Source organism: Brachionichthys hirsutus, chromosome 2 (assembly GCF_040956055.1).
Source record: "Brachionichthys hirsutus isolate HB-005 chromosome 2, CSIRO-AGI_Bhir_v1, whole genome shotgun sequence".
NCBI classification, from domain to species: Eukaryota; Metazoa; Chordata; class Actinopteri; order Lophiiformes; family Brachionichthyidae; genus Brachionichthys; species Brachionichthys hirsutus.
The window spans coordinates 14,606,463-14,634,088 of NC_090898.1; the positions used below are offsets into that span (position 1 = coordinate 14,606,463).

The 27,626-nt window shown below is 45.8% G+C and overlaps 3 protein-coding genes across 3 annotated transcripts; all 3 read left to right on the forward strand.

The window, feature by feature from the left end:
• Positions 1 to 1,165: 1,165 nt before the first annotated feature.
• On the forward strand, positions 1,166 to 3,545 carry pim2 (Pim-2 proto-oncogene, serine/threonine kinase). Its single transcript, XM_068744403.1, has 7 exons — positions 1,166 to 1,223; positions 1,400 to 1,500; positions 1,606 to 1,656; positions 2,557 to 2,765; positions 2,857 to 3,026; positions 3,108 to 3,284; positions 3,394 to 3,545. The coding sequence occupies exons 1-7, from the start codon at positions 1,166 to 1,168 to the stop codon at positions 3,543 to 3,545; spliced, it is 918 nt and encodes a 305-aa protein (XP_068600504.1).
• A 1,593-nt stretch (positions 3,546 to 5,138) lies between these two features.
• Positions 5,139 to 11,591, forward strand: slc35a2 (solute carrier family 35 member 2). The gene is made up of 6 exons (XM_068753906.1): positions 5,139 to 5,205; positions 6,142 to 6,324; positions 6,474 to 6,625; positions 6,776 to 6,898; positions 7,651 to 8,222; positions 11,443 to 11,591. The coding sequence occupies exons 1-6, from the start codon at positions 5,139 to 5,141 to the stop codon at positions 11,468 to 11,470; spliced, it is 1,125 nt and encodes a 374-aa protein (XP_068610007.1). The 3' UTR covers positions 11,471 to 11,591.
• A 2,489-nt stretch (positions 11,592 to 14,080) lies between these two features.
• On the forward strand, positions 14,081 to 27,267 carry slc6a8 (solute carrier family 6 member 8). Its single transcript, XM_068745789.1, has 13 exons — positions 14,081 to 14,393; positions 18,602 to 18,733; positions 19,906 to 20,173; positions 20,333 to 20,465; positions 23,009 to 23,143; positions 23,458 to 23,561; positions 23,649 to 23,773; positions 24,479 to 24,591; positions 25,055 to 25,192; positions 25,267 to 25,369; positions 25,862 to 25,962; positions 26,823 to 26,993; positions 27,133 to 27,267. The coding sequence occupies exons 1-13, from the start codon at positions 14,081 to 14,083 to the stop codon at positions 27,265 to 27,267; spliced, it is 1,971 nt and encodes a 656-aa protein (XP_068601890.1).
• Positions 27,268 to 27,626: the final 359 nt, after the last annotated feature.

The following is a 27,626-nucleotide window of genomic DNA, read 5'->3' on the forward strand; positions in this document are numbered from 1 at the left end:
TATTTCATTGGATTTAACGTACAATGATAAATTACACGGCTTGTTTTGCTTATAGCCTAAATTTAGTTGTAAATACTCTTAGTGATGCTTCAGTTGGGTGGAGATTCCATTGATAAAAATCAAGAGTGCGACCTGTTCAGGTATCTGAGGATGTCATAGATGCGTTTTCATGCGTTATAAGATTCACTTCCCGGAATCACTGGAAGTTTATTCCACGTGATGTAGTTAAAAATAGTTTTGGTCTTTACTGAGCTGTGCCTGGCTACACCCATTCTGATCACAACGTTCCACCATAATAGGGATTTAATATATAATGTAATGCCGCTGTTACGAGAAAGACGTAAAGAGACGAGTGGGATGCTGTTGAAGCCTTTATGAAAACTAAAAAGCCTAAAGCTTTTCCCATTAAATAAAACAAATATGCTTCTTTCCAATAAAGGCTTTCCCCAAAGATTATTGTTCAAACATCCTGCTTAAAATGACCAGAAGAAAATTAACGGACATAAAATGTAAATAAGCAAACTTGTTACCATAAAAAGTGTTTTGTGTTTTGTGTTTAAGACAGAAGTTAACGTCTTTCTCAGTCTAATGAACTTTGCTGCTGAAACAGGAAGTTGAAACTTCGCGGAAAGAAGAAGGCGCGATCGAACCGCTGAGATTAACCTGAGGCGGGTGTGTGTGTGTGTGTGCGTGTGTGTGCGTGTGTGTGCGCGCGCGTTTAGGGGAAACCATCGTCCTCTTTCCCGTCGTCATGGCGCGCGCGCCTGAATTCTACGAATTCGTCTCGCGGGATTTGAATATTAAACGAGTCCTACCGCAGGCGGCCTCTGGTTGGCCGACAGTTCAAAACATTGAACACACGTCTCGGCGGTGATTCGCCAGCGAGGGCGTTATGGGCGTGGTCGGAATATAAAAACAAAACAAAACAGTAGCGTAGACTCAAATAAAGAAGGAACGAGACTTCATAGCAGGGATGAAACAACAAGTCGGCGTTTGTCGTTTAATAAAATGATGCGCGGGAGGAATTAACATCTAAAGATTTTTATTTCTTTTAAGAAACGGGAGAAACCGGTTTCAGTCGGATTTCATGGTTTAAAATCGATATAAATCGATAACTCTGCTCATCATGGATTTGATCGGCTTCAATGAATCCAACTAATATAAGATGTTGGAGATAAGACGCGCGGAGCTTCAATGGAAGGAGGACGTCCGAGTTAAAAACGGTAAATAAGATTAAAATATGCAAACGAATATATAATGTCTGTTCCTCATAATTCCTCGCCTGCTGTCTATTAGTTAAAGGCTAAAATCAGGCAAATAAAAGATATTTAATGAGTGTGAATCACGCGTGACGTCATAAAGTGGACAGGGCCGGTAAAGATCTGGTGTTGCGTCCCAGGGCAGGAGCCGTTCTCCGCCCGGTACAGCAGCGGGCCTCTGCTCGGCAGCGGTGGTTTCGGTTCGGTGTTTTCGGGACAGAGACTCTCTGATGGACTCCAGGTCAGAATGAAACCCTCCAATCAATCAATCAATCCCCCGAGTTTAATACGCTGATTGCTTTAATACTGCGAAATATCAAATAAACAGAACCCGTTTTCTATCCAGGTGGCCATTAAACAGATTCCCAGTGACAGAGTCCAGCAGTGGAGCAGACTGGTGAGCGACGGAATGAATGTAGTGATTGATTGATTGATTGATTGATTGATTGATTGATTGATAGATATGAAGTAAAAAGGAAAAGGTTTTCTAAAGATGAAGGTGATGCATCTCGTTTACAAAGCGTAAACTCTGCCTCACTGTACATGCGGGTTAGTTCTCCCCTCTGCTGGACTGACCGGTGAATTACAGCCGTGTGTGTGCGTATGTGTGTGTGTGAGGTTCATATGACACCATAGGGTCTTGCCCTCACCTGTTATTTTTAAGTAAGACCCCCCCCCCCCCCCCCCCCCACACACACCTCTTTCCAATAAGGACCATTAAGAATGAGGGGAAGGGGCTGAGGTGTGTGTGTGTACATAAAAAGATAAATCAATACTGTGTGTAACAATAAATATCCTTATTATTAAATGGTAAATGGTAAATGGTAAATGGACTGCACTTATATAGCGCCTTTCCACCGCTTCGCGGCGCTCAAGGCGCTTTACATGAGGCCTCACATTCACCCAGTCACACACACATTCATACTCCAGTGGGCGACTGCTGCCATGCAAGGTGCGGCCAGACCCACTGGGAGCAATTTGGGGTTCAGTGCCTTGCCCAAGGACACTTCGACACGCAGACAGTCAGAGCTGGGATTCGAACCACCGACCTTCTGATCACTGGACGACCCACTCTACCAACTGAGCCACAGCCATCTTTTGTCCAAATGTGCAGATGATTGAACAAAAAAGTGAATGTAACACATTTGGAACTGATCAGAGAGGCAAACATGGGAGGGAGAGATTTTAAAATGGCGACGTTTTTATTTTCCCCTCCGAGTTTAGCGCTGACTTTAAATCTTTCTGAAAGTTCTCCTCCATTACTCAGTAAAGGTCTAACTAACGAATTCATCCTCAGCCAGGTGAGGTCGGTCCAGTTCCCATGGAGATCGCTCTGCTGCACCGCCTGTCGGAGAGCGGGGGCCAAGTGGGCGTCGTCCGCATGCTGGACTGGTTTGAGGCGGAGGGGCGGGGCTTCCTGCTGGTGCTGGAGCGCCCGCCTCACAGCCGGGATCTGTTCGACTTCATCACAGAGATGGGAGCGCTGCCCGAACGCCTCGCGCTCCGGTACTCCTCCCGGGTTCTGCCTGATCCTTCTGCCCCCCCCCCCCCCCTGGTCCGAGTTCGGGTCTCACGGATCCTGCTCTGTGTCCATCAGGTTCTTCCGTCAGATCGTGGAGGCCCTTCGTTTCGTTCACGCTCGTGGCGTCGTGCACCGAGACATCAAAGACGAGAACATCGTGGTCAACACCAGGACGCTCGGTGTCAAGGTCGTGGACTTTGGATCGGGGGCGCTGCTCAAACACACCCCGTACAGCGAGTTTGAAGGTATGACCTGACGTCTGACGGCGAAGCCCTGTGGTCTGCAGTCCTCTCTCACCACCTCCTCCTCCTCCTCCTCCTCCTCAGGGACCCGTGTCTACAGTCCTCCCGAGTGGATCCTGTCTCACTCCTACGAGGCCATCTCTCTCACCGTCTGGTCTCTCGGCGTTTTGCTCTTCGACATGGTTTGCGGCGACATCCCGTTCGAGTACGATAAGGAGATCGTGCAAGCCACACCCATTTTCACCAAACGGGTCTCTCAAGGTGAGCTGAAGCCCCACCTACATCCAGCTCCTTTGAATTCTTATTGGCTCGGCGGAGTACAGTATTGAACGTGTCCGTATCTTACTTAACTCCTCCCTCTTCTTCCCAGAGTGCCAGTCTCTGATTCGCTGGTGTCTGTCCTACCGGCCCGAGGAACGTCCAACTCTGGAGGAGATCCTGTCTCACTCATGGATGGAGGGAGGGGAGGTGGAGGAGGAAGGGACTGAGCTGCAGGACGACCACAGCAGCCGGTCGCTGTAGCCTCCTGCTCCTCCACAGGCAGCCATGTTGGATTTGGGACAGTTATTTATCCATCGATCTATTTTCTTGTAGATATGAAACAAACTCCACACAGAAAGGAATAAAACCCCTCCGAATCCTCTTTCTGGGAGGCAACCGCGCTACCCTCTGCGCCACCATGCTGCACATGGTTATTTATTGATCTATTTAATCGCTGCAGAAGCAGCAGCTGTGAAAGTCGCTCCGCTTACCCACCGAGCCAGCTTCTGCAGCCTTTCAGCGGTTCTTTGAGTTGGTGCTGATGTCCACCAGAGACGTTCTCGTTCAGCCTGAGAGGAACTGTTCTCCAGAGAGACATCTACTTCTGATGTTTTATAAGGGTTTCCATGGCTCATGTTTCACACAGGTCTTAATCATGGAGTTTAAAGCTGCCCAGGTCCATCTCCAGGTTCCTCTGGCTCTCGGTTCTTCTGAGGTACTTATTATGAAAACAGAACTTTTTTTCTCTGTTATAAATACAAATACCTAAAATGATATAGTAATATTATACATTATAGAATTGCCCAGTCAGGATTTTGGGTTTAAAAGTAATTTAATGTGAACCATGTGGTTTTGTGAACCCCATGGTTCTGGTTCTTGTGTTTCTGTAGATATTTGTGTATTTTTGGTTCTAAGTGACTTGTCCTCACTGATTCTGTTTATTTACATTAAATATGAAGTTATGGATCACAAAGTAAACAAAACAAAGATCCCATGTTTGAATAAAAATAAAAATGTTCACATCATCATTTCTTGATTCCTGTTTCATGCATTACCCACAATCCTCCTCCTGAGTCCATACGTGACGATATTTGCCGAATAAGTTTTCAAGTTAATGCTATTTTGAGGAACCTTAGTTTGTTGCTGCGTCTAACCAGCAGGTGGCGCCACGCCAAACAACAGAAAAGACTGACAGGTGAGCTGTTCGAGTCATGGTTGGCGTAACCTTTCACCAGAAGCGGAACCAGGAAGTACTCGTTGTGAGACAATGAGCAGAGGTCTCACTCCGACTGTTATTTCGGAGCTTCTCTTTTACGAGCTATGAAAACTAATCGAGTCAAACGAAATGTTCAATAAAAACTAAGTAAAGAAAAAAAGAAAATAAACTTTAGTCGTGTATTATTAGAACCTATAATAATATATTATATAAATATAATAATAATACACATTCAAATAACATGTTATCATGTTAACCACAATAACTGGAACCAAAAATTAACATTATATGTATATATGTATGAGTGCATGTCGTCACAGTGTTTACATTTTGCACAGGTTGTCGTGACTTTTACATTTTTATTTCAATTACCATTTTAATTTTTGAAACTATTTAACTTTTAAAACGGGGTTTTCCCTTCAGAGTGACACCCCCTCCTCGGGAGTGTGTTTTAGGTCGGCGCTCCTGCTGACGTCATCGCGGGCGACTCAGGTCCGTTCTCATATTCAGTCCGCCGTCTCTCTCCACAGACCTCCAGTTCCGCGTCGGGTCTGAACTGAGACGCAGCGTCCTCCAGGAGGCTACTGTTGTGCTAGCCGAGCTGCGGGCCGGATAAAATGCTCGCTCCGGACGCGAAGATGGGGAGAAGTGTAGAAGCCGGGAATCAGAGCGGGACGGCGCAGGAGGACCAGGGTCAGAATGAAGGTAGGGGGGACTCGGCCGGGGAGACTCCTGCCCGGGTGGCTGCTACACTGAGAATATATTTTTATCGATAACTTTTAATTCGCTTTCTGACGGGCTGTGACAGCTAGCTAACTAGCGGCTAAACTAACAAACTTGGCTAACTTCTTCATATAAGTTAACGAGACAAGCTAACTAGTATGCTAAATGTTGATACCGTCAGACGTTGTTTAGTAAATAAGAAAGGAAACAGACTGTTAGCATGCTAACAAGGCCAGGCTAATTATCAGCAGCTAAGCCTAAAAATGTTTTTCCCCGTGTTGCTACCTGAGTCTGCAGCGACGTGCAAACATCCGGTTTACACATCCAGGTATGGGCTTCGTAGCTGGATGGTGACGTGGACCCGGACCCGGTGTGTCCGTGTCCGGGTCCGGTCTGTCGACATGTCTGTCATTTATTTAGCGGAAATCATTGGTTGGTGTTTTAACTTGAGTTAAAACAAGCTAAATCCGCGTTTTCTCAGAGGACCACATTAGCATAATGTTTGCCCTAAAAAGGCCAAATGTAAACCGTGACACAGTATAGTTGTAAAAACATATGGATAGCTTATTGTTATTATAACATAAATCCTCTCAATTTATCAGGTTAAGAAAACAACATTACTCCATCGATCAAGTAAGTAATAGTAAATAATAAATAAAGATCATCCAACACAAGTTATGGCATTAACTTTGTTCAAAACTCTTTTGTCATAGTTGAGGGGGGCAGAACTGCAGAACAACCAACAAATGAGGGCTGTTAAGAACATGTGTGACAGACGCAGCATTTTACAAAAAAAAAATGCCGCAAGTTGGCAATTAATTCTACAATACAAAAATGCGAAATGCTAACCAATCAGTGAGGAGACGCAGGATGAAGCCACGCCCGGTGTAGTTGTGTGATGACGTGTTTCCCCTGCAGTGAACAAAAAGCTGAAGTACATCAGCCTGGCGGTGCTCGTGGTCCAGAATGCGTCGCTCATTCTTAGCATCCGGTACGTCCGCACGTTGCCCGGCGATCGCTTCTTTGCAACGTCGGCCGTCGTGATGGCGGAGGTCCTAAAGGTGCTGACGTGTTTGCTGCTCATCCTGCTGCAGAAGAGACGTGAGTTCTCCAGGCACGCTACACGGATGTTTACTAGCTGTAACACCAGAGCGGATGTGAAAAGTCACAGCAGCCTGTTGTCATGACGGCAGGGGGGGAAGGGGGGGGGGATGTTAGAACACACAGAAATCTGCCTGTTTGTCCTGCAGTCAACGTGAAGGAGACGGTGTTGTTCCTGGTGGACGCCGTCGTCTTCCAGTACAAAGACACCCTGAAACTGGCCGTTCCTTCACTCATCTACACCCTGCAGAACAACCTGCAGTACGTCGCCATCTCCAACCTGCCGGCAGCCACCTTCCAGGTCGGTACCGCCTCCTGTGCACATCCGGTGTTTTCTTATTTACGTACATTTAAGACGAACCATCTTTGTATGGATATTCTCCTCGGGGGGGGGGGGGGGGGGGTTGCAAAGAACGGAGAACCTGATGTTGAACTTTTGTGTTCTCCGAAGGTCACGTACCAGCTGAAGATCCTCACCACGGCGCTCTTCAGCGTGATGATGTTGAGGAAGTCTCTGTCCAGGGTTCAGTGGGTGTCTCTGCTGCTGCTCTTCACTGGAGTAGCCATTGTACAGGTACGGCACCTTCAGCTGCAGCAAACCGACCAGCGGTTAAATAAATACTGGACAGAAAAGGACGTCTCGATTTGCCATTCTGGGTAGCGTCGGCTACGTTCAGCTAACATGGCTAATGCTAGCGGCTTGCAGCCATCATCGATGACATTAGCTGAGTTCAGCTAACATGGCTAATGCTAGCGGCTTGCAACCATCATCCATGACATTAGCTGAGTTCAGCTAACATGGCTAATGCTAGCGGCTTGCAACCATCATCGATGACATTAGCTGAGTTCAGCTAACATGGCTAATGCTAGCGGCTTGCAACCATCATGGATGACATTAGCTGAGTTCAGCTAACATGGCTAATGCTAGCGGCTTGCAACCATCATGGATGACATTAGCTGAGTTCAGCTAACATGGCTAATGCTAGCGGCTTGCAACCATCATCGATGACATTAGCTGAGTTCAGCTAACATGGCTAATGCTAGCGGCTTGCAACCATCATCGATGACATTAGCTGAGTTCAGCTAACATGGCTAATGCTAGCGGCTTTCAACCATCATCGATGACATTAGCTGAGTTCAGCTAACATGGCTAATGCTTTTAATAAAGGGGCAACAACAAGCGCGACGCACAAATGAATTAATTAGTTACAAAAGTTGATCTGTAGATAACTCGGTTAGTTTAGTAATTTCACCGGGTTTATGCGGGCTTCTGAATGCCGATCAATGACTTGATTGATCGATTGACTGCCACTGCTGGACCCTCAGGTGCAGCAGGAGGGGAAGAAGGAGGCGTCTGTGTCGGACGGCTCCGCCCAGAGCTACATGGTGGGCTTGATCGCCGTGGTGATCAGCTGCCTGTCGTCGGGCTTCGCCGGCGTCTACTTTGAGAAGATCCTGAAGGGAAGCTCCGCCTCCGTCTGGGTGAGGAACGTGCAGTTGGGGATCTTCGGCATGTCGCTCGGCATGCTGGGGCTGTGGTGGAAGGACGGCGCCGCCGTCGCCGAGCGGGGCTTCCTGCACGGATACACCGGCATGGTGTGGTGCGTCATCCTGAACCAGGCGTTCGGCGGGCTGCTGGTCGCCGTGGTGGTGAAGTACGCCGACAACATCCTGAAGGGCTTCGCCACGTCCTTCTCCATCATCGTCTCCACCGTGCTGTCCATACACCTGTTCGGCTTTCACGTGGACCTGCTCTTCACGGCGGGGGCGGGACTCGTCATTGCTGCCGTCTACATGTACAGCCTCCCCAGAACAGCCCCCTCCCCCTCCCCCGCCTCGGCGTCTTCGAGGTCGCCGAGGACGAACGGAGTCGCGGAGATGGACGAGTTTCTACCAAAGTCAGTGCTGGTGAAGTGACCCCCCCCCCCCCCCCAACTCCTCTCCATCCATCTCTCCTGCTCTCGGTGGGGTCAGAGGTCAGGAGTGCTCGCTCTCCTGCTGTCTCAAGGTCTCTCACCCCCCCCCCCCCCCCCCCCCCATGTCCGTTCCTTCACTCCTATTAACCTCCTTTCTCCTGAGCTCCTGGAAACTATGGAGAAAAAGTGAATATTTTTCTCCTCCTCTTTTAAAACTCCTCCTCCTCCTCCTCCTCTCCTCTTCCAGCAGATGACATAACACACTTCGTCATTAACACCAAGGAGTCAAAGATGTCCTCAAAGCTCTTGACTCCTTCACTGCTCCTCGGCTGTGAGGTGGAGCCTCTTCACATCTCTCCTCCTTTGCCTCGGAGGAGGAGGAGGAGGAGGAGGAGGAGGAGGAGGAGGAGACCCTTTCTTGCCCTTTCTGCCTTAAACTCTTTCCTTTACTAACTGAATGAAAAGAGAAGCCTTATGCTAACAGACGATATATTGATCTCGTGCTGGTTAAATGTTTTCGCTGTGCAGCTCCCTCAAGCACTGAAGCGCTAACCAGACAAATGGTCGCTTATTATTCATCGATGGATTATTGATTCACCGATTTAGAGAAAGTATCCAGAGTATCGGTGCTTCGGAGCCAATGAGAGTCGATCTCTCCGTCAGGCTTCAGGCGTCAGTTTGCATCCCAGTTTAAAATCCCGGTCTGTGTGGGTGTGGCCTCAGGAGGAATATTGTTCAATATCCTGCTGCTGGTTGGTCAGATTGAATAAACCTTTTAAACGAATCGGATGCTTTGCCGGGAGCTGCATATAGTGAAGAACCTCCAAACGTGGCGCCTGATGGCGGCCATGTTTGTGATTGGTGCCTTTTCCTGTCGCCTGTACAGAAGCCATACTCGCGTGTCGGTGTTAGCCGTGTCGTTAGCGTTGTACAGGTCTGTCGGACGGACGGCGGGCGGAGCTGAGGGGGATCGTGCTCGTTGATTGGAGCATCTCAAATGACGAAATCGTGATAATTGCGTTGAAGGAGGCGGCCTGTGGGGGCGTGTGTGTTTGGACTCGTTCTCGTGGTGAAAGTAATATCAGCTGTTCTGATTTAAGCGGAAATGAAACGATCTGTTGGTTTGTGTTTGGGTGGTGGTGGAACCAGGAGGAAGAGGAACTTCAGGTGGACGACCCAGTCAAAGATGCTGGTCTGGGATCAGTCCTGACTCGTGTTTTAGCCGCAGGAGAGCAGAACCAGCAGAACCAGCCGGAGTTCTGGCTCGTCCTAGAGTTTTCTTTATGAAAACGACATATTTCTGTCTCCAAGGCAACCAGATTCCGACAATCACAGTGAGTTTTCCTGGTAGCATCTCACCGGCACGCAACCCGACTCGGCAATCAGCACAAAGCTGCTGAGTCGGATACACGAATTCTGCTGAGTCATATCTCTGAATGTCGAAACAAAATCTGATACGCTAATAATTAAGACATTTTAGTCTCAGGATAATAAACACTATTTATCGGAATTCCACTAGAAAACTAAAAGTTATTTTTGCCAAGGACATCGTCGGGAATAATCTGGATTATTTTCTTTGCTGGAAATATTTCTTTGTCACTCAAACAATCAAGAAGATACAAAAAGAAGAATCAGCTGGATTTTAAAGTTTGGTTGAAGACATTTCATCCAAGAGGCTTCTTCGGGTTACCCCGACCTGGATGACTGAGGAACCTTCACAGACATTTCTCTGTCACATTGAGACTAAAAAATAATAAGCAAGAAAAGTCCAGTTTGTTCTATAAGCCTTAATTACTTTAATGTATGAATGTCTCTCTCTTTTATGTTTATGTGAGAAAGCGGGTCCCATCCCGTTAAATGTTTTTACGTGCCATTACCTTTATTAGAATTATAAACACATGCATATTTAATGCTTACAGTAAAATGTCTTGTGGTTTAAAGTCTATAAGGTTGGAGTTTGGACAAAAGGAATGTTGATGAAAGTCAAACGTCGCTGATCTGAGGTTTAAATGAGCGTTAATAAAACTGTGGAATTCGGAGGATTTATATTTTCATCCAAAGGCTGAACACAAATGACATTTTGTTTTCTCGAATGACCGTCGTTCACTTTAATCTGTTGGGACAGGCAATCAAGAGAGACACACGCACACACACGCACACACACGCACACACACTGCGTCGCTTCAGTGTTCTGAGCGTCCAATCAGATCGCTCTATGTGGTGGATGAACTTCCTCTTCCTTTCTGGATGTTTGTTTGATTGTGTTAAATCGCTTTCATCATCCGTCTGTTGATTTGCACTTAATTGTTGATTTGTTTCCGATGCCTCTGAGTTTGTAAATACTTATTTTGGTAAACTTTTATATAAACAAACAGACTTGGACCCAAACTCTCTGGTGTTTGTCTCAATTTGTCTCAAAGTTAGAGAAATAAGTGTAACGTGGATTCACTTTATTTCATGTGGTATTTGTGTTTTTATGTAAACAGAAATAATTTCTGGATGTTTAGAAAACAAACTGTTTTCTCGGCTTAAAAATGAAACCTTTCCTTCGGAGATTCAGGCTTCGACTTTGGTTTCCAGGTGGACGTTGTCGGCAGGTGTTTTCAGCGCCTGGCTCTGTGGTGGATTAGCTGCTAGCTATCAATAGGCTAGTGGTGTGTAAGCAGGTCTCGGCCAATGGGAGCTCAGTGTTGACATGTTGTGTTTTGTTATTTGGTTTTGGGAAAACAAAACCCTCTCTCGTAGGGGTTCACAGAAAAGCCACGGATTGACTCGTCTTTCTGGTTTCACCTGCGATGAAACTCAAACGGGCTGATTTAGGTCGTCTACCTGCTCAGGTGTGTTCGCGCGGGTCGGATTACGTAACCTCTGCAGTTCTGAGTTTTAAAACTACGTGATCACGTGGCTCATTATCATTCCTCGCTGGGTCACCGCTTGACTTGGCGGGGCTAACTTTAGCGGCTGGCTTTTTTTTCCGGCTAATGTTAGAACATTAATAGTAGCTTTAGCTTGGCAGTGAAGTAGCTTAAACTCAAAGCGCATGAACTTGAAGGTATGGCAGGGTGAGTGGGACAATGTTTGTCCTTGATGTAAATCGTGAGGGTAAACATTTTCTTGTGGGCGGATGCCAGATCGGATGAGCGGAATCCGACGTGACTTCTTCCTTTTCTTCTCTTCCCATTTTCTTCTCTGCTTGTTCCAGATTTGTAGCAAAAGAAAAAGGATCCTGAGTGACACGAGGAAGGACGACGCCCTGCTTCAGATAGAACAGCGCCCCCTACCGGTCGGCCGTCAGTACTACATTATTTGTATTGTACAGTAATACCTTGACATACGAGTATAATTCGTTACTGGACCAAACTAGTGTGTCAAATCAGTTTTTCCCATATAAAATAACTGAAAACAATTTAGTCTGTTCCGGCCATCTATAAATATCCAAAGCTAATAATGGGAAAAAACGTTTTAAATTGCTATATAGATACACACACACACACACAAACAAAGTGTTACTGTAATTTGATGTTATGAGTTTTACCTTCGAGACAGACAGCTGATGGTTCATGTAAGCACAAATCAATCAAGATACTTTTTACAAAAAGGTAGTATTACTGTTTAATGGTTCGAAGAAGAATTGTGCAGAAAAGACTTCATCTAAAGATGAGAAACATTTAATGGAGTCTGTGTTGGTTTGAAATGATCTAATATTAAGAGAATGAATAAAACATTTTGTCATCTTCTACACCAAATTTATTTTATCAAAGGACAAAACAGTGACCGAAATGTGTCACTATTTGGTAGTTCTCAAATTAATTCATTGTTTTATATATAACAAATGTAATTGTATTAATTTTATTTAAAAACTTGATCTATTCTGTTATCTGTATGCAGTTTTTAATTTTTTAATGTTACTGAGAAATTTTATGGGAAAAGGCAAGATATTTATCTTGGTGAGATTTAACTTTATTAGATTTTCGTATCTAAATATTAAATACTGATATTTAATCTAGGATGGGATCACAGCTGCCAGAAGAAAAACAATTTAATGTTTGTAAATGGTAACTTAAATTAAGCCTTAAAGCTCATTTTTAAAATTAATTTTCAAAACATTGAAAACAAATGTCTGAAATCTCAGAATAAAAGGGAAAAATAATAATTATTAGGAAATGTATTGAAATATGGGGAGATGTTTGAATTGAAGCCTGCGGGAGAGTAAAATATGAGAAACGCTTTGGCGCCCTCTAGTGATGTTAGCAGCAGCTCCGCTGAGTGGAACACGAATCATTCATTACGTTTATTCATTTTTTCCTACTTATATATTTTAAATAATCTTTATTATTGCGGTATTGGTGTTATTCTGTGATGATTTCAACTATTTTCTGACTTCCAGTTTTGGTAGGAAATTGACAGGAAGCGATTTATTGTGAATATTGACAGTATTTGTTTTTCCTTTACATTTTTGATATACTGTATTGTATTGTATTTTTTTTTTTACTTTGTATTTATATTTTTATAGTCTTTCTTTATAGATGTATTTTTTTTCATCCTGTGCCTTAAAGCCTTCAAAACTGCTCATTGACCATTGAACTGTAACTGCAGACACAAAATGCATTTAGAAAACTTTAATAAAAGATTTTCATGCTGTGAAACTTTAGGAGTTTGTCTTGTTTTTTAAGTTTTTTTTAGTTTTAAGTACCTTTTTAAGAGTTCGGTCCATATTCTCAGACTTTTCATAGTTCGGTCCATGTTCTCAGACCTCACTTTTGATATATATATATAATAAGTTCCTGAACGGCATGCCATAGTAGCAGTATTATAATTTTTATAAACTTAAACATTAAATATCCAAAAAGGAGGTGGGGAGGCACTTGTGACGTCAGACACATCCAGCCTTGATGGGAGGAGGGAGTTTCCAGCTGGGATGAATGATCCTGTGACGTACACACAGAGAGAGAGAGAGAGAGAGAGAGAGAGAGACAGAGGGGGCGGGCCGTGTGTGTGTGACGTCACCGCCATTAGTCCCCCTCTCTGCTACTTTAAAGCCGCCTCCAGGAGGAGGACCTGAAACCTCGCAGCTCCTTCTCCGTGCTTAGAAGCGTCTCATGGAGCAGCAGCGACTCCCTCTCGCCCCCCACACGCCGCCCGCCGCCCGCCGCCGCCGCCGGGACTGAAGCTCGGTGCTGACCGCTGGAGTCGAACCCGCGACGGTGCCGTCGTCTCCGTCCCTTCCTCGGCCGCGGTCTCCTCCGTGACTCTCCGTTCCCATGCGATTCTTCAGACTCACATTCAAGTGTTTCGTGGATTGTTTTTGAAGGTCGCGGTCCGGTTCTCGGTGCTTGACCCGTTATTTTTTATTTTGACCTTTTTGGATCATTTCATCTGATTTATAATTAGTGAACTGTTTAATTAAATAAGAGTTAAAATATCCTCCCGCTTCGGTGAATCACGTGTTTTATGAATGAAGGCGACGGTGGATTCCGGAGCCGAGTAGAGCTGCACCTGCTGCTGACTGACTCATCGGTTCCTGACTGGTTCCTGACTGGTTCCTGACTGGTTTCTGACTGGTTCCTGACTGGTTTCTGACTGGTTCCCGACTGGTGTCCGGTTGGTCGGTGGTGAGCAAAAAATAAGTAAAAGCAAAACGAATTGTCCCAGAAACTGCAGAAATAGTGTGGACTTTTCTGACTGGTTCCTGACAGGTTCCTGACTAGTTTCTGACTGTGTCCTGACTAGTTCCTGACTAGTTCCTGACTAGTTTCTGACTGGTTCCTGACTGGTTCCTGACTGTTTTTTGGTGGGTTCTAGCTGTGGGAATAAAGTAAAAGTTAAACTGACTGCGAGTGATGGAGAAGCAGGCGCGCAAAGCCTCCTCCTGCTCTCTGGTTCTCCTGGAGGAGACCGGGGGGAGCCCCCTCCTCCTGTCTAACGGGAGCGGCGGGTACCCCTCCGCGGCTGCTAACGGGAGCCTCGTCCCGCTGATGGCGGCGGCGGCGGGCTCCGGTGGGGCCGGTCCCGTCCCAGAGAAGCGGGCGGCGGGTGACCAGGAGCGGGAGACGTGGACGCGGCAGATGGACTTCATCATGTCCTGCGTGGGCTTCGCTGTGGGGCTGGGGAATGTGTGGAGGTTCCCCTACCTGTGCTACAAGAACGGCGGAGGTAAGACGCGCGCACACACGCGCGCACACACACACACACACACACACACGACGCATGTTTTCAACCTTGAAAGAATATTTACTTCCTGTCATTAATTATCTGATATTAATTAAAGGGATCAAGAACAGTGTTCCCTCTAAGGTGCGCTCGTGCGTAATTACGCACAGCTGATACGGTCTTCGCGCAGCAAAAATCTACGTTGCGCACAAAAAACAAAAAACAAAAATCCTTCCTAAATTGAAAATAACATAAACACGTAAAAATGCATTCCGTGCTATTTCCCACGGTGAGTCGGTGACCGGTGACCGGCTGCTCCGGTTAATGATGAGATTCACGTGTTTTTACGCATCTAATGACGCCATTGTAATCGGAGTTCTCGCGGGACCGCAGTACACACATCCTTTGCGTGATGATTGTATCTGTTTTTTATTGTGTATGCTTTGAGATTTGCTTTTAAATGTAAAGTGCGTTTAAAATAAAATGTATTATTATAATGTTGCTCAAAGTTGTCCAAAGGGACACATGAAAAATTAGAGGGGAACATTGATCAGGAACTATATTTTAATGTCTGTTCACACGTGATGAAAGTCGAACACAAGCAGCTCGTCTGGCCAGCGGAACTTTTGTTTATTACGGAACAGAAGTATTTGGGCTTCGCTGCATCCCTCCTCACAGGTACAGGCGACTGAAGCCCCGCCCCCTCTCCTGCTTTTTCTTTTTCACCACCTGGGTGTGTTTTGCTGTTTTGTTTTTTATACATGTCAGAGAAACTTTGTTAAATAACAGGTTCAGATCCTAAAACCACGCCCCCCCCCCCCCCCCCCAGAGGAACACCCGGTCATGTCTGATAGTTGAATTTAACCATTTAAAGGTATGGAACCGTTCCTCGTGCGACATCACCCTCAGGAAGCCACGTGCCGTTTCTGCCGTTTCTTTGGCCCACTGCTGGTGGTGGCGGCTGATGGCTCTGCTGAGGCATGGGAGGGAGGAATGGATAGGTGCATGGGAGGTGGGCGCTGTGAAGGTTCTGCTGACAGGTTCCCTCGAGGTTCTCCAGGCTCCTCTAACCTGCAGCGGAGGAGAACCGGTGAGCATGTATCTACGAGGCGTTGTGAAGAACCCGTTGTCCTCCGCTCACCCCACCCATCCCACTCAGGACAGGACGGGTGGCTCCAGAAGAGAGACGGCGTGCTGAAAGAAAGAAAGAAAAATAGAGACGTTCCTCCTGACTGGAGAAGGTCTCGTTCCCACAGTCTGAATGGACAGATAATAAAGGTCTGGACGATCACACAGCGAGGAGGAGGAGGAGGAGGAGGAGCGTTAAATCTCTCGCTCCACACTCTGACGTCCTGGTAACGGACTCGACTGAAAGGTCACCTGCTCCACACCTGATTTATCCAGCTCTTTAAAGGACCATTCATGCTTTTTTTTTTTTTTTGTTAGCCACATTAGCCGCTATTAGCCGGATGTCACCATGACTCCGGTTAGCAGGTGAAATCTGAACGCCATCTGCTGGCACCTCTTGCTGCGCGTTCAAGTGATGGCATCATGTTTGTCTCAATGCCCAAAACTTTATTGAACATTTTTTTTTGTTGCTTTAGAACATGGAGTGTAAATACTCCAGTGAAGTATAATAATCTGATGTCCTTTGTCTGCCCGTTGTTCTTCCTCATCCTCTTCCTCTCTCCTCTGCAGAATCGCTCAGATTTATGATCCTGCAGTGAATTTGTGTTTTACTCCTGCAGTCACCTGACCATGCCCCCCCCCCCCCCCCCCACACACACGAACACATGCCGGTAGCTACAAAATAGCTGTCGTTGCAAGTAAAGAGGTCACATGATCCTCGTTCTTACAGCCCAATAATTCTGCTCTGTGATTGGACAGTTCAGGCGTTGGTGCTTATCTGCACGTCTCCATGGTGGTAACTCTGGAATAGGGGTCGAAGGTCAGGGCTGTCATTTGAGTCTTTGATGTTCAGAGGTATAATTAGATTCAGTGTCAGTTTAATGATGCCTTGTGTGTGTGTGTGTGTGTGTGTGTGCGTGTGTGTTTGTGTGTGTGTGAGAGCGAGCTGGCTGACTGCCAAGTGTGACATCATCATCCATCTCCCCACGTGGATGAGAGATTAACCGGAGTGGCCTGAAATCTTTTAATCCTGTTGACAGTCCTCGCTGCTCCTCCTTGTTTCCTCCCCTCGTTTCCTGTTCCTTGTTTATAAACTGCATGCCCAAAAGTATGTGGACGCCTTTATCTGTAGGTTGTTTCTGGTTGGGGTTGTTGTGACGTCCCATTTTTGGAATAATAGATTAGTTGTGGGGATATGTTAGGGCCGCCTTCTCGTTACAATTCCTTACACATTTTGGGAAGGTCTTACAGGAACTAACACATTTCTGTTTTGCTCATAAACTTTCAGAAGCTTTGTATAAATGCAAATGAAACGAACATATTTGTCTGCATGTTGGCTTCAACGACTGTAAAAATCTGCTGTAATCATCAGTAAATAGATGGGCCCATTCCATTTTATTTTTACATTTTAGTAACGTGAACTACAAGTTTATTGTGAGCATGTAGAACTTAAATCCAACAAGGCAAGCGGCGTTCAACGGGCCGCAGACCAGAAGAAACGCTCAACCAATAATAATCTTAATTTACAAATTCAGTTTTATCTCTCTCATCAATTCTCATCAGCGTTTTTCCTGTAGTGGGTGGAGCTTTGAATGTTCTCTTATATAGCTATTCTGCTAACTAGCAAACCCTGATACACACAAACATCCTCTATCAGTTGAGCCGACATCTTAAAATGTCTCTAAATATGAATTGTTTTGAATATATAAACATGTATGTCATCAGCATACGTGGAGAGAGAACCCAGTCAATCATTGCCATCTATAATAATGCAGATTTTATTTCTCTAACCTGCTTCATGTTTAATCATCAAAAGCTGCTGACATATCAAGTTCTTTGTTGACTCTGAGATGGACTCTGATTGGTCAGCAGCAGTTAACAGGAATGACAAGAAACATTGATAATTGTTTCTTTAATATAAATACTGAATGTTTAATTGTCACGTTGTTGTTTGTTCCAGTAACGTTTGTTTGCCTGATGTTAGATGACGAACCAGTTTGTCCACACCAGTCTTAAAACACATAAAGATTCCAAAGTTTTGTGTTTTTTCCTGCTGAACCTTCAACTGCTGACATTAATATTTACCAGAATCACATCTGATACCAGGGAAATAATGTATCATCTTCCAGGGAAAGATAAAAGATAAGACCTGCAAGTCGAGACCCATGTCTGCTAATAAATCATAATCAACACTCAATGGATCCAACATGATGGATCGCTTGCCTCTGGTCCTGGGTCACCTGGAAGCTCAGCTAAAACGGGGCCAAATACACTACCCAGTACCCACGGTTCAGGGCTAGACCTGGAACCATGACCTCACTGATGACGATGACGCTTGTGCTCTGTCATTAACCCTGTCAGCCAGTCAGCGTTTAGCCCAGTGATTTAACTCGGATTAGCCATTTTAGCTAACTCACTGTAGTGTTAGCCGCAGCTTAGAGGGCTAACTGCAGCAGCAGCTCTATTTCTGGTTGGGTCTCAGTTTCAGCGCTGAACCAATCACACGTTGGACGTGTTTGTTGACACCAGTCAGGGCAGAGCAGGGGGGCGGGGTTCCACCTAGCTATCATCTATCTATCTTTGTGGTCATACTGGTTATTGTAGAGGAGGGTCTCTCTCTCTCTCTCTCCTTTAATATCCATGTGTGAAGGCTGTTATGCAACTTCTGGCTCGCACCCTCCTCCCTCCTCTCCTCTCTCACCCAAGATCATTCCAGGGTGATTCCATTCATTCCAGCTCCTGGTGGCGCTTTGACCCAGAAACTGTTGCTTCATCCCACTAATTAGAATACAGACATAAAGAGAGAGCATCACTAATTATTCATTCATGTCTCTCGCCTCAGTCTATACGAACAAAGGTCATTCATTGCTGAGCGAATATCGTGAAAAGCTTTCAGCTTTTAATTTTTTATTGAAACTCGTATAAACACATTTAACAAATAAGAAATACATTTACATTAAATGTCCGATGTACATTTGATTCAGTAACTCTTTACACATACTTTATCAGTTGTGAAAATCAATAGATGCTGATTCCGAATTGCCACATTGAGTGTAACGTTGAATCTGTGTGTCCTCCTGCAGGTGTCTTCCTGATTCCCTACTTGCTGATTGTTTTTATCGGAGGAATCCCGATCTTCTTCCTGGAAATCGCTCTGGGACAGTTCATGAAGGCTGGAAGCATCAACGTCTGGAACATCGCTCCGCTGTTTAAAGGTGAGTAGAAGAATGAGAAGAACTCAGTTTAAATTCAGCAGCTGTTGACGGCGTGGTGACATCATCAGTAGGGTGAAGGGGAGCTTATAAACACTTCCTCAGTCTTTACTCCACATCCATCATGGTGACATGTGCTGGTGCTAGTGATGCTAATCTGGAAGCTAACAGACGTACACTTCCTGCTGAGGGAGGAGCAACAGGACATCCAACCAATGACCTCATCAGCTCCCATTTTAACTTGGAGCTGATGATCTCTTGCTGTAAAGGTCACATGCTTAACTTTATCCAATCAGAGTCTAGATCTCTAGAAATCCACGCAGTAAGTCGTCTGGAGGCGTCCAGTCGACACGCCGGTCTGCAAACACAACTCCAGCTCTGTGTCGAGGTTTATCTGGAGGTGATAATCTGTGATCCTGCAGTACGTGCCAGCAGACAGGCCTGGAAAACTACCAGCAAGACACACACACACACACACAGAGACGCACACACGCAGTTAAATGCATATCTTTAATACTGCTGGCAGATAGCTTTGTTAGCTTTACACACTGTTTGATCTTCACAGGTGACTTCTCTATGGCTGCCGTTTACTACACACACCCTCCACTAACCTTTAGACTTCTGGCGTTGTTGACGGAGCTCCGCCTTCTCTCCCGTAGACTTACAACGCCAACGGTCTACTTCCTGGTCATCTCTGTTTAGACACAAAAAACGAGATGTTTGGGTTTGAGACGGGACGTTTGCTCCGGGCTCCGGACGAACCTCCGCCCTGACGGGGTGACGGAACTGCGCTGACGGCCTCCAGCTATGTACGCTGCAGGCCGTCCCATGCGGTATCAGCTAGCATTAGCCATGATGCTACTATGGGGTTCTGAATGCAAGATGCTTTTTTGTTTTTTTTTTGTCATCCTGATGGATGCCCTGGAGCTTTCAGTGTGTTTCCTGTTTCGCTCAGTGCAGACAAGGTCGTTGAAGGTCAAACTTTATTATTGTCGGCGTGAGGTAATGAATCACGCGGCGCTGATAAGATGTTTTCCCCTCAGGTACGAGTTTGCCACGTGACCCTTGGCGGTCTGTGATCGATTGATCCTCACTAAATGTTTTTTTTCTTTCTTTTGTCCATGTGTTATATTTATTACACGTGACTCATTCTTCCTCCTGCTCCTCTTCCTCAGGTCTGGGCTATTCCTCCATGGTGATCGTCTTCTTCTGTAACACCTACTACATCATGGTGCTGGCTTGGGGCTTCTACTACCTTATCAAGTCCTTTAACGCCACCCTCCCCTGGTCCACCTGTGACCACGAATGGAACACGCTCAACTGTATCGAAGCCTTCCAACATCAGAACTGCAAGAACGGGAGCCTGGCCAACGCCACCGTCGCCGGCAACATGTCCTGCTCCGACCTGGCCAACGCACGGTCACCCATCATCGAGTTCTGGGAGTACGTTCTGCTTTGGTGCTTCTGGCTGGGTTCTGGTTGACAGTTGTGGACTGCGATGTGAAGGCAAAAACCTGTTTGGTGCTGTGCGGTAGCTGCTAGCTTTATGTTAGCTAGCTTTTTCTAATGGTCAAACACGACTGTTGTCGTCTCTCCGTTCAGGAACAAGGTGCTCAACATCTCTTCTGGTCTGGATGAACCCGGAAAGTTTAACTGGGAGGTCCTGCTGTGCCTGATGGCCGTCTGGGTCATGATTTACTTCTGCGTCTGGAAGGGAGTCAAATCCACCGGGAAGGTATTCTGAACGCGGATTAAAACATTTATTTACCCTCAAAAAATGTACAACAATTTGAATAATATTTTTTTTACTGGACTCACTGGTCGGGTCATGAATCTGTGACTTCTTTAGCCTCTAAGAATAAAAAAATATTTGGTCCCGCAATGTGCCGGTGGCACATTTGGGGTGTTCTCCGCCTCTCGCCCGTAGCAAGCTGGGATCGGCTCCAGCGAAATGCGTCACCTGCAAAGATGAAAAGCGGCTGCAGTCGAGACAATCGTCTTTTTTACAAGAAGATGGATGGATGGGTGTATCGGTTCCGTGGATCGGTTCCGTGGATCGGTTCCGTGGATCGGTTCCGTGGATCGGTTCCCTCCAACACTTGCGGGACTGTTCCTTTAAAGGCGCAGCCTTCGCCGTGCAGCATGGTTTACCGTCTGTGCTTCATCGCCTTATGATGATGAGACTCATACACACTGCCGTCACATGGCAGGCTCAGCGTTCCCATGGTTACGGCACGGGTTTAGGAAGTGGGGGGCTGTGAGGTGGCGGGCTGTGATTGGTCGTCCTGCCGGAGGGCAGCTTGACTGCAGTGGGACGTGACTGAGAGGCAGAGAGAAGTACACATGTACAGTACTGCATGTGTACTACAGATACCGCAACAGCTGCTGGTTTCTATTTTTGTTTACGGTCCGCTGGCAATGATGTCATCTCGGCGATGCTGACATAACAGTTGTCTTAAAGAAATTCAATTTTTGCCTGTCATGCTCGATTGCCAGCCTCTGCATCCCATACCATCAGTAAACATGGACACGTGTTACCATGGAAACAGGGAGACAGAAATATCACAAACATCTGGTTAGCATTTTGCTATTAGGCTAATCTTAATCTCAGCATACGCCCACAAGTATGATGCCATCATGTGGGAACTTGGATGGATGGTCTGATTGTGTTGGTGACATCAAAGGCTCCCTATCGCCTTCCTGACACGATAATAAAGAAAACTTTAGCGTGGACACTTTATTTGATTTAGTCCAGGATGTGACTGAACTGGAAGAGGTCGGATTAGACTGAAGCAAATTCACCCTGAAGGGGTTTCTTGCCTCTTTGATGTTCTGTGGCGTCATAAAGGTGAGCCAGAGGCCTGTTCTTTGTCACGTCATCTCCGTGAGGACGAACAATGTAAACCCTCACCGGGTTCTAGAGGATTGTTTGTGTGGCAGGAGGCTTCACTCTGCTCCACCCGAGGGCCTCAGGGTTCGTCTTTCACTTCACACGACTCTCAGTCCAGCAGAAACAATCTGCTCCGCTGATCGTCAGCAGGAGGGCGAAAGCTGAGCATCTCACTGGAGGAGAGTAGACCCGTCTGGGTGACCCCATCACAGGGGGGCCGGAGGTCAGAAGGTGTGTGTGTGTGTGTGTCTCCTGGGATCTCTCCATGGTGCTGAAACTCCACGTTCCTTTTTGTGTTTCTTCTTCTTTGGTTTCATGTTTAGTTTTCTGCCCTTCATTCTCACAGTGTTTTTAACCCTAAGTGTATGCTTGGGGTGGGGGGTAGGAAAGGAATGATCCTTTGTTTTTTTTAAAAAGAAATCTGTCTTACTGAGGAAGTTTGACACAAAAGACTGAGAAAAGAGGCTCCAGCAGCTCAGAACCGTCTCGATCAGACCCAGAAGGTTTGAGATGTTGTTCTGTGGAGACATGAAAGCACATCATTCAGATTAATGTAGTTTTATCCATGAGTTTCATCTGTTCTTTGTGTAAATTGATTGAGTCCCAACCTGACCATTGACTCTAGGTTTTTATTGGTCAAAGGTTCAAACACTCAGTTACTCTGTAATCGCCAGAACCTGTGTAAATTAGGGCTGCACCGATTGCAATGTTCTGCCAGATCACCGATTTTTTTAAAAGTCCTGACCCGCCGATACCGATTTTTTAATTCACTGACAGCACGCATATTTCAATGTTCCAATCTTATGTTACTGAAAAAACAAACCATTTGTGCAACAGGCTGCGCTGCAGACCTGTTTTGAGCCTCTCACCAAAATAAAGTGCACAGCAGTATTGTGCTTTTAAAAATAAAAGCAAATGACCAGGCTTGAGGTTGTTAATAAAATGACTATCTACAGGACAAACTAACAAAACGACCTAAACCCCCAATAAGGTGTCCTGAGTTTTAAGTTTTCTTTCTTGTTCTGCAAAAAGACAAATTTCTCAAATGCAGAAGCTTCGTGATGACCTCAATGTAAAATAATTACAGGACAAAAAGGCAAACATCCAACAACAAACAGTCGAAGCCAAAGGCTAATAACAAGAATAAACACGGCACGGGTCAGTTCTGCTCCGTCACCAGACATGTGACGCCTTTTCTCATCTACATGTCCAGCCAAGCTAAACAGGCGCATTTAAAAGACCTTTGAGGAAGGTAGATAAGATCGGCAGAAAAAAAATCGGTTTTATGAGTAGAAATCGGCCGATCGCGCAAAATTAAGGATATCGGCGCCGATCGATCGGTGCATCCCTAGTGTAAATGTACTTGGTTACATCTGCCTGTGTTTCAGATTGTTTACTTCACGGCGACCTTCCCCTACGTGGTCCTCATCATCCTGCTGGTCAGAGGAGTCACACTTCCTGGAGCCTATGAAGGCATCATGTACTACATCAAACCAGATTGGTCCAAACTGGGGGAGGCTCAGGTACTCGTGTCCTTAATCGGACTTCCTGCAACCTAAATATCCGTCAATCAGCAAGCAGCCAGCACAACACCTGTCTGACAGCCTGCCTGGACTGTGATTGGTCCAGACGACACCTGACGACAACCCAAAGAATGCCATGTTTTAGTCTTCATCATGTATTTAAACATCAAAATCAACTATTTCAATAAAAGATCAAACGTAGGCTTGTCTAGTTAGTTAGGGATAGTCCAGTTGCAGAAGTGGGTGGGCTCGGGCCTGTTAGTCCCACCCATAATGCCACACCTATGCTGAACTGAACAGGTATCTCTCTTCAGGTGTGGATTGATGCCGGCACGCAAATCTTCTTCTCCTACGCCATCGGGCTCGGAGCGCTGACTGCTTTGGGCAGCTACAACCGCTTTAACAACGACTGCTACAAGTACACCCCCCCCCCCCCACACACACACACACACACAGGCATCCTCGCAACTCCTGAAGTCCTGATTATGTCTCCTCTTTCCTGCAGAGATGCCTTCATCTTGGCTCTAATCAACAGTGGAACCAGTTTTTTCGCTGGGTTCGTTGTGTTTTCTATTCTGGGCTTCATGGCTGCTGAGCAGGGCGTCGACATCTCTCAGGTGGCTGATTCAGGTAGGACCAGCTGCTTACTCACCTTCCTCAGGTCCAGTCATCAGAATCTCAGGTGAATATTCAAGTTCTGATTGGCTGCATTGTGTCCATTAATGTGTTTTTCAAAATGTGCCTGAACAGGTAGATGCGAACAGCTGTCTGGAAGCTAATGCTAAGCTAGCAAAATAATTTCTATGTACAGGATGTTATAGCACAGTCATGTGACGCCGACCTGGGCCTGACCGATGATGTCATATGTATGTTTATATTCGATCTGTAGTGTTGTAGTCCCACATAGTCACATGACCCTCAGTGAGGTCATCAGTGCTGCAATCTATCTGTTGTTATGATGTCATAGTGTTGGAGATGATGGAATAAGACTGGAAATGTTTTTAGCGTAAAATAGATGTGACTATAAATTAATAAAAGATTAAGGATACTTTATCTCTGGGCCTGGAGAGAAAGGTTTTGTGTGTGCGTGCGTGTGTGTGTGCGCGCACGGTTACAGGCTGGCTGTATATTTAACACTGAATCGATGTGACCTCAGTTATATTTAGTTCAGCTCTGCAGCAGTTTGTTTACTTATTACTGGAAGATAACATTGCAGTACTACATTGAACCCCGGATAAAATATTCTGATCTGGGAGCGAATGGGTAACTAATGGTCTAATAACAAGGATTGGATGTGTGTGTGTGTGTGTGTGTGTGTGTGTGTGTGTGTTTCAGGTCCAGGTCTGGCCTTCATTGCGTACCCGAAGGCGGTCAGCCTGATGCCGGTGGCTCCTCTGTGGGCGGCGCTCTTCTTTATCATGCTGCTGCTGCTGGGACTTGGTAGTCAGGTGACCCCCCCCCCCCCACTCCCACCACCCATCACCATATATGGAATAAAGCATCACCTTCTTACCTCTGCACAGACGGCGGGTTTGGGAATGTTACCAGAAACAGAGGATTCCATTTTAGTGATAATCCAGAAAAGATCCTGGATTATGGATCACTTTGAAATTTTCATTAACATTGCAGTAAATGGATCTTCAAAATTTGTTCCTCAATACCTTGAGTTGATTATTGACCGATGTTTATGGGATTTGACACAGTCATGTAGGGTGAGGGTCTCTATCTTACCACCGAACTTCATCTGGATCGGATCCAGAATGAGGTCAGAATTTCTTTTTCATTTTTAACATTGAATACCCCACTTACGGATTCAAAAATCAGTTAAAAATACACATCATTGGTATAAATATCCGTAACGTTGTCCGGTCTGACTGACCGACTGACTGTTTCCCACCTGTCCGTCTCCAGTTTGTTGGTGTGGAGGGTTTTGTGACTGGAATTCTGGATCTGTTTCCTGGAAGGCACTACCATCGCTACAAGAGGGAGATCGCCGTGGCGATCTGCTGTTCGTTGTGCTTCATAATCGACCTCTCCATGGTGACACAGGTCAGACAATCACATGTGTATCGGGTTGCGTTCATTGATAACCGTCAGCAGCTGATCGGAACCCGTGTCTGCAGGGAGGGATGTACGTCTTCCAGCTGTTCGACTACTACTCAGCCAGCGGAATGACTCTGCTGTGGCAAGCATTCTGGGAATGTATAGTAGTTGCCTGGGTCTATGGTGGGTGCACACACACACACACACACACACACACACACACACACACAGAGTGTTGTGTTTCACAGTGACTATTGCTTCCATAGAACAGTATCTGATTTAAAAATAGCCCTGTGAATAGCTGAGTTACAGTAAAGGTCACAGTTCAGTGTAGTGTTAAAATTACAGGAACATGTTTCGTAGGTGAGTCGTAGAAAAATAGAAAAGATTCTACTTCTTCTATTCTCGGTGGATCGACCCCCCCCCCCCCCCCCCTCCCCAATGAGAGCTAAAACGCAAGGTTTCATTTTAAGCAACTAAAAATAAATAAAGGCTTATTTTATTTGACGACTGTAGCTTATCAATTAGTGCTAAAGTTAGTTGTTGTCGTTGTTGTTTAAACATTCCGTACATTACCGGATGGTAAACACTGCTGCTGTTAGCGTTAGCGGCTAAATGAGGCGTTCATGTTCTGTAGTATCTTCAGACTGTTTCTCCTTTGCTAATTTCCCGCAGGTGCTGACCGCTTCATGGATGATATAGCTCGTATGATTGGCTATCGGCCTTTCCCCTGGATGAAGTGGTGTTGGTCCTTCATCACTCCGTGTGTCTGCTTGGTGAGGCTGAACAGAGAGCAACAGCTAAGATAGCTAGCAGCGCTAGTTTCATCACATAGACATAGAAAAGGAAAATACATCTTTATATCCAATGAACTAGCATTCATTTATATAATAATGAAGTCATGCAGACAGTATTCAGTTAAAAGTTATTTGAACTTTTTTATTTTTTCCAGCATGTGCTGAAATGTTGATCCGGCTACATATGGATCAGGATCAGCACTGGACAGCTCCATATGTAGGGCTACATATGGAGCTGTGCAGTGCTGATCCTGAAAGTGACGTCTTTTCCGCGGCATTGACTCGGGGAATGTTCTTTATCTTTCCCACTTCGTTTTTTTTTTTTGGTTTTGCTTTGATTTTGTATCGATTATCTTTGTTCCTGCGTGATGATTGCATTTGAATGGAACTTTTCCACATTATTAGATGTTTTAATTTATTCCCATCACAAACTTTGGTTCATACTTATGATTTTTCTCATTTACAGTATGGCTTTATCTCTAACAATTTTTAAGTTAGAACCTTTTAAAAAAAAGTGATATCAAAACTGAATATTTTATTTTAATTTAAAGAGTTTAAAAAATAAACTTATTTAACAGCATGTTAAGGAGTAGTTACATTTATTTTACATTAAATGACATTACATTTAGTTAATTTCTTTTTACTGTGTTACGGTTTACATTTGACCTTTGGAGGGCAAACATAACGCTAATGTGGCCCTTGGAGAAAATGAGTTTGACACCCCTGGTATAGACTTTCACAATAAATTGCCAGAAAGGAAAACATTAATTAATGAATAAGCTGTATTGGTAGAAGAGGGAGGAGTCGGGTGACTCGGTTGTGCTTCCTCCTTTCTGCAGGGCATCTTCCTGTTCCACCTGGTGAACTACAAGCCGCTGACCTACAACAACTCGTACGTTTACCCGTGGTGGGGCGAGGTGATTGGCTGGTGCCTGGCGCTGTCCTCCATGCTGTGCATCCCTGTCAGCATTCTCTACAAACTGTTCAGAGCCAAGGGAACCTTCAAAGAGGTCAGCATGTTAGCTGAATGCTAAAGTAGCTGGCGTGAATATTCAAACCCCACCCAGGTAGCGTTATAGAAGCGGTCTGGTTGGGTCTCTGATCTGCTGGATTGTTTTACCATCAGCATCTTTTCCCGCTGCCTTCCAGCGTTGGGCCCACCTGACCAATCCGGTGTGGGGATCCCATCACCTGGAGTACATGGCCCCCGACATCAAGTCCCTGACCTTGCTGTCCCCCGGCACCGACGACGACAAAGTCATCATCTATGAGAGCGTCATGTAGGCTGAACTCCTCCCATCCCGCCTACAGGAAGGCCGTCACCTCCCACCTGACCCACCTGTTTCATCTTCAGCTGGGTGGCAGGACTCCACTGATTGGTCAGGTTAGGGTTACAACAGCTCCTCCTTCTTTAACTAGGAGCCCTGGAGGACCTGAGGAAGGTTCTCCAGCTGACGGCGTCTCACATTCTTGTGGTGGGTGGGTGGGGGGCAGATGGAGGCTGTTACCACACCATCGCCTCATCCTCATAGGTTCCAGCTCTGTTTTAAGATGTGTGTGTGTGTGTGTGTGTGTGTGAGTGAGACAGTGTGTTACGAAGACAGAGTTCTAGACAGACTCCAGTCGTTAAAATGGCCGAGGTT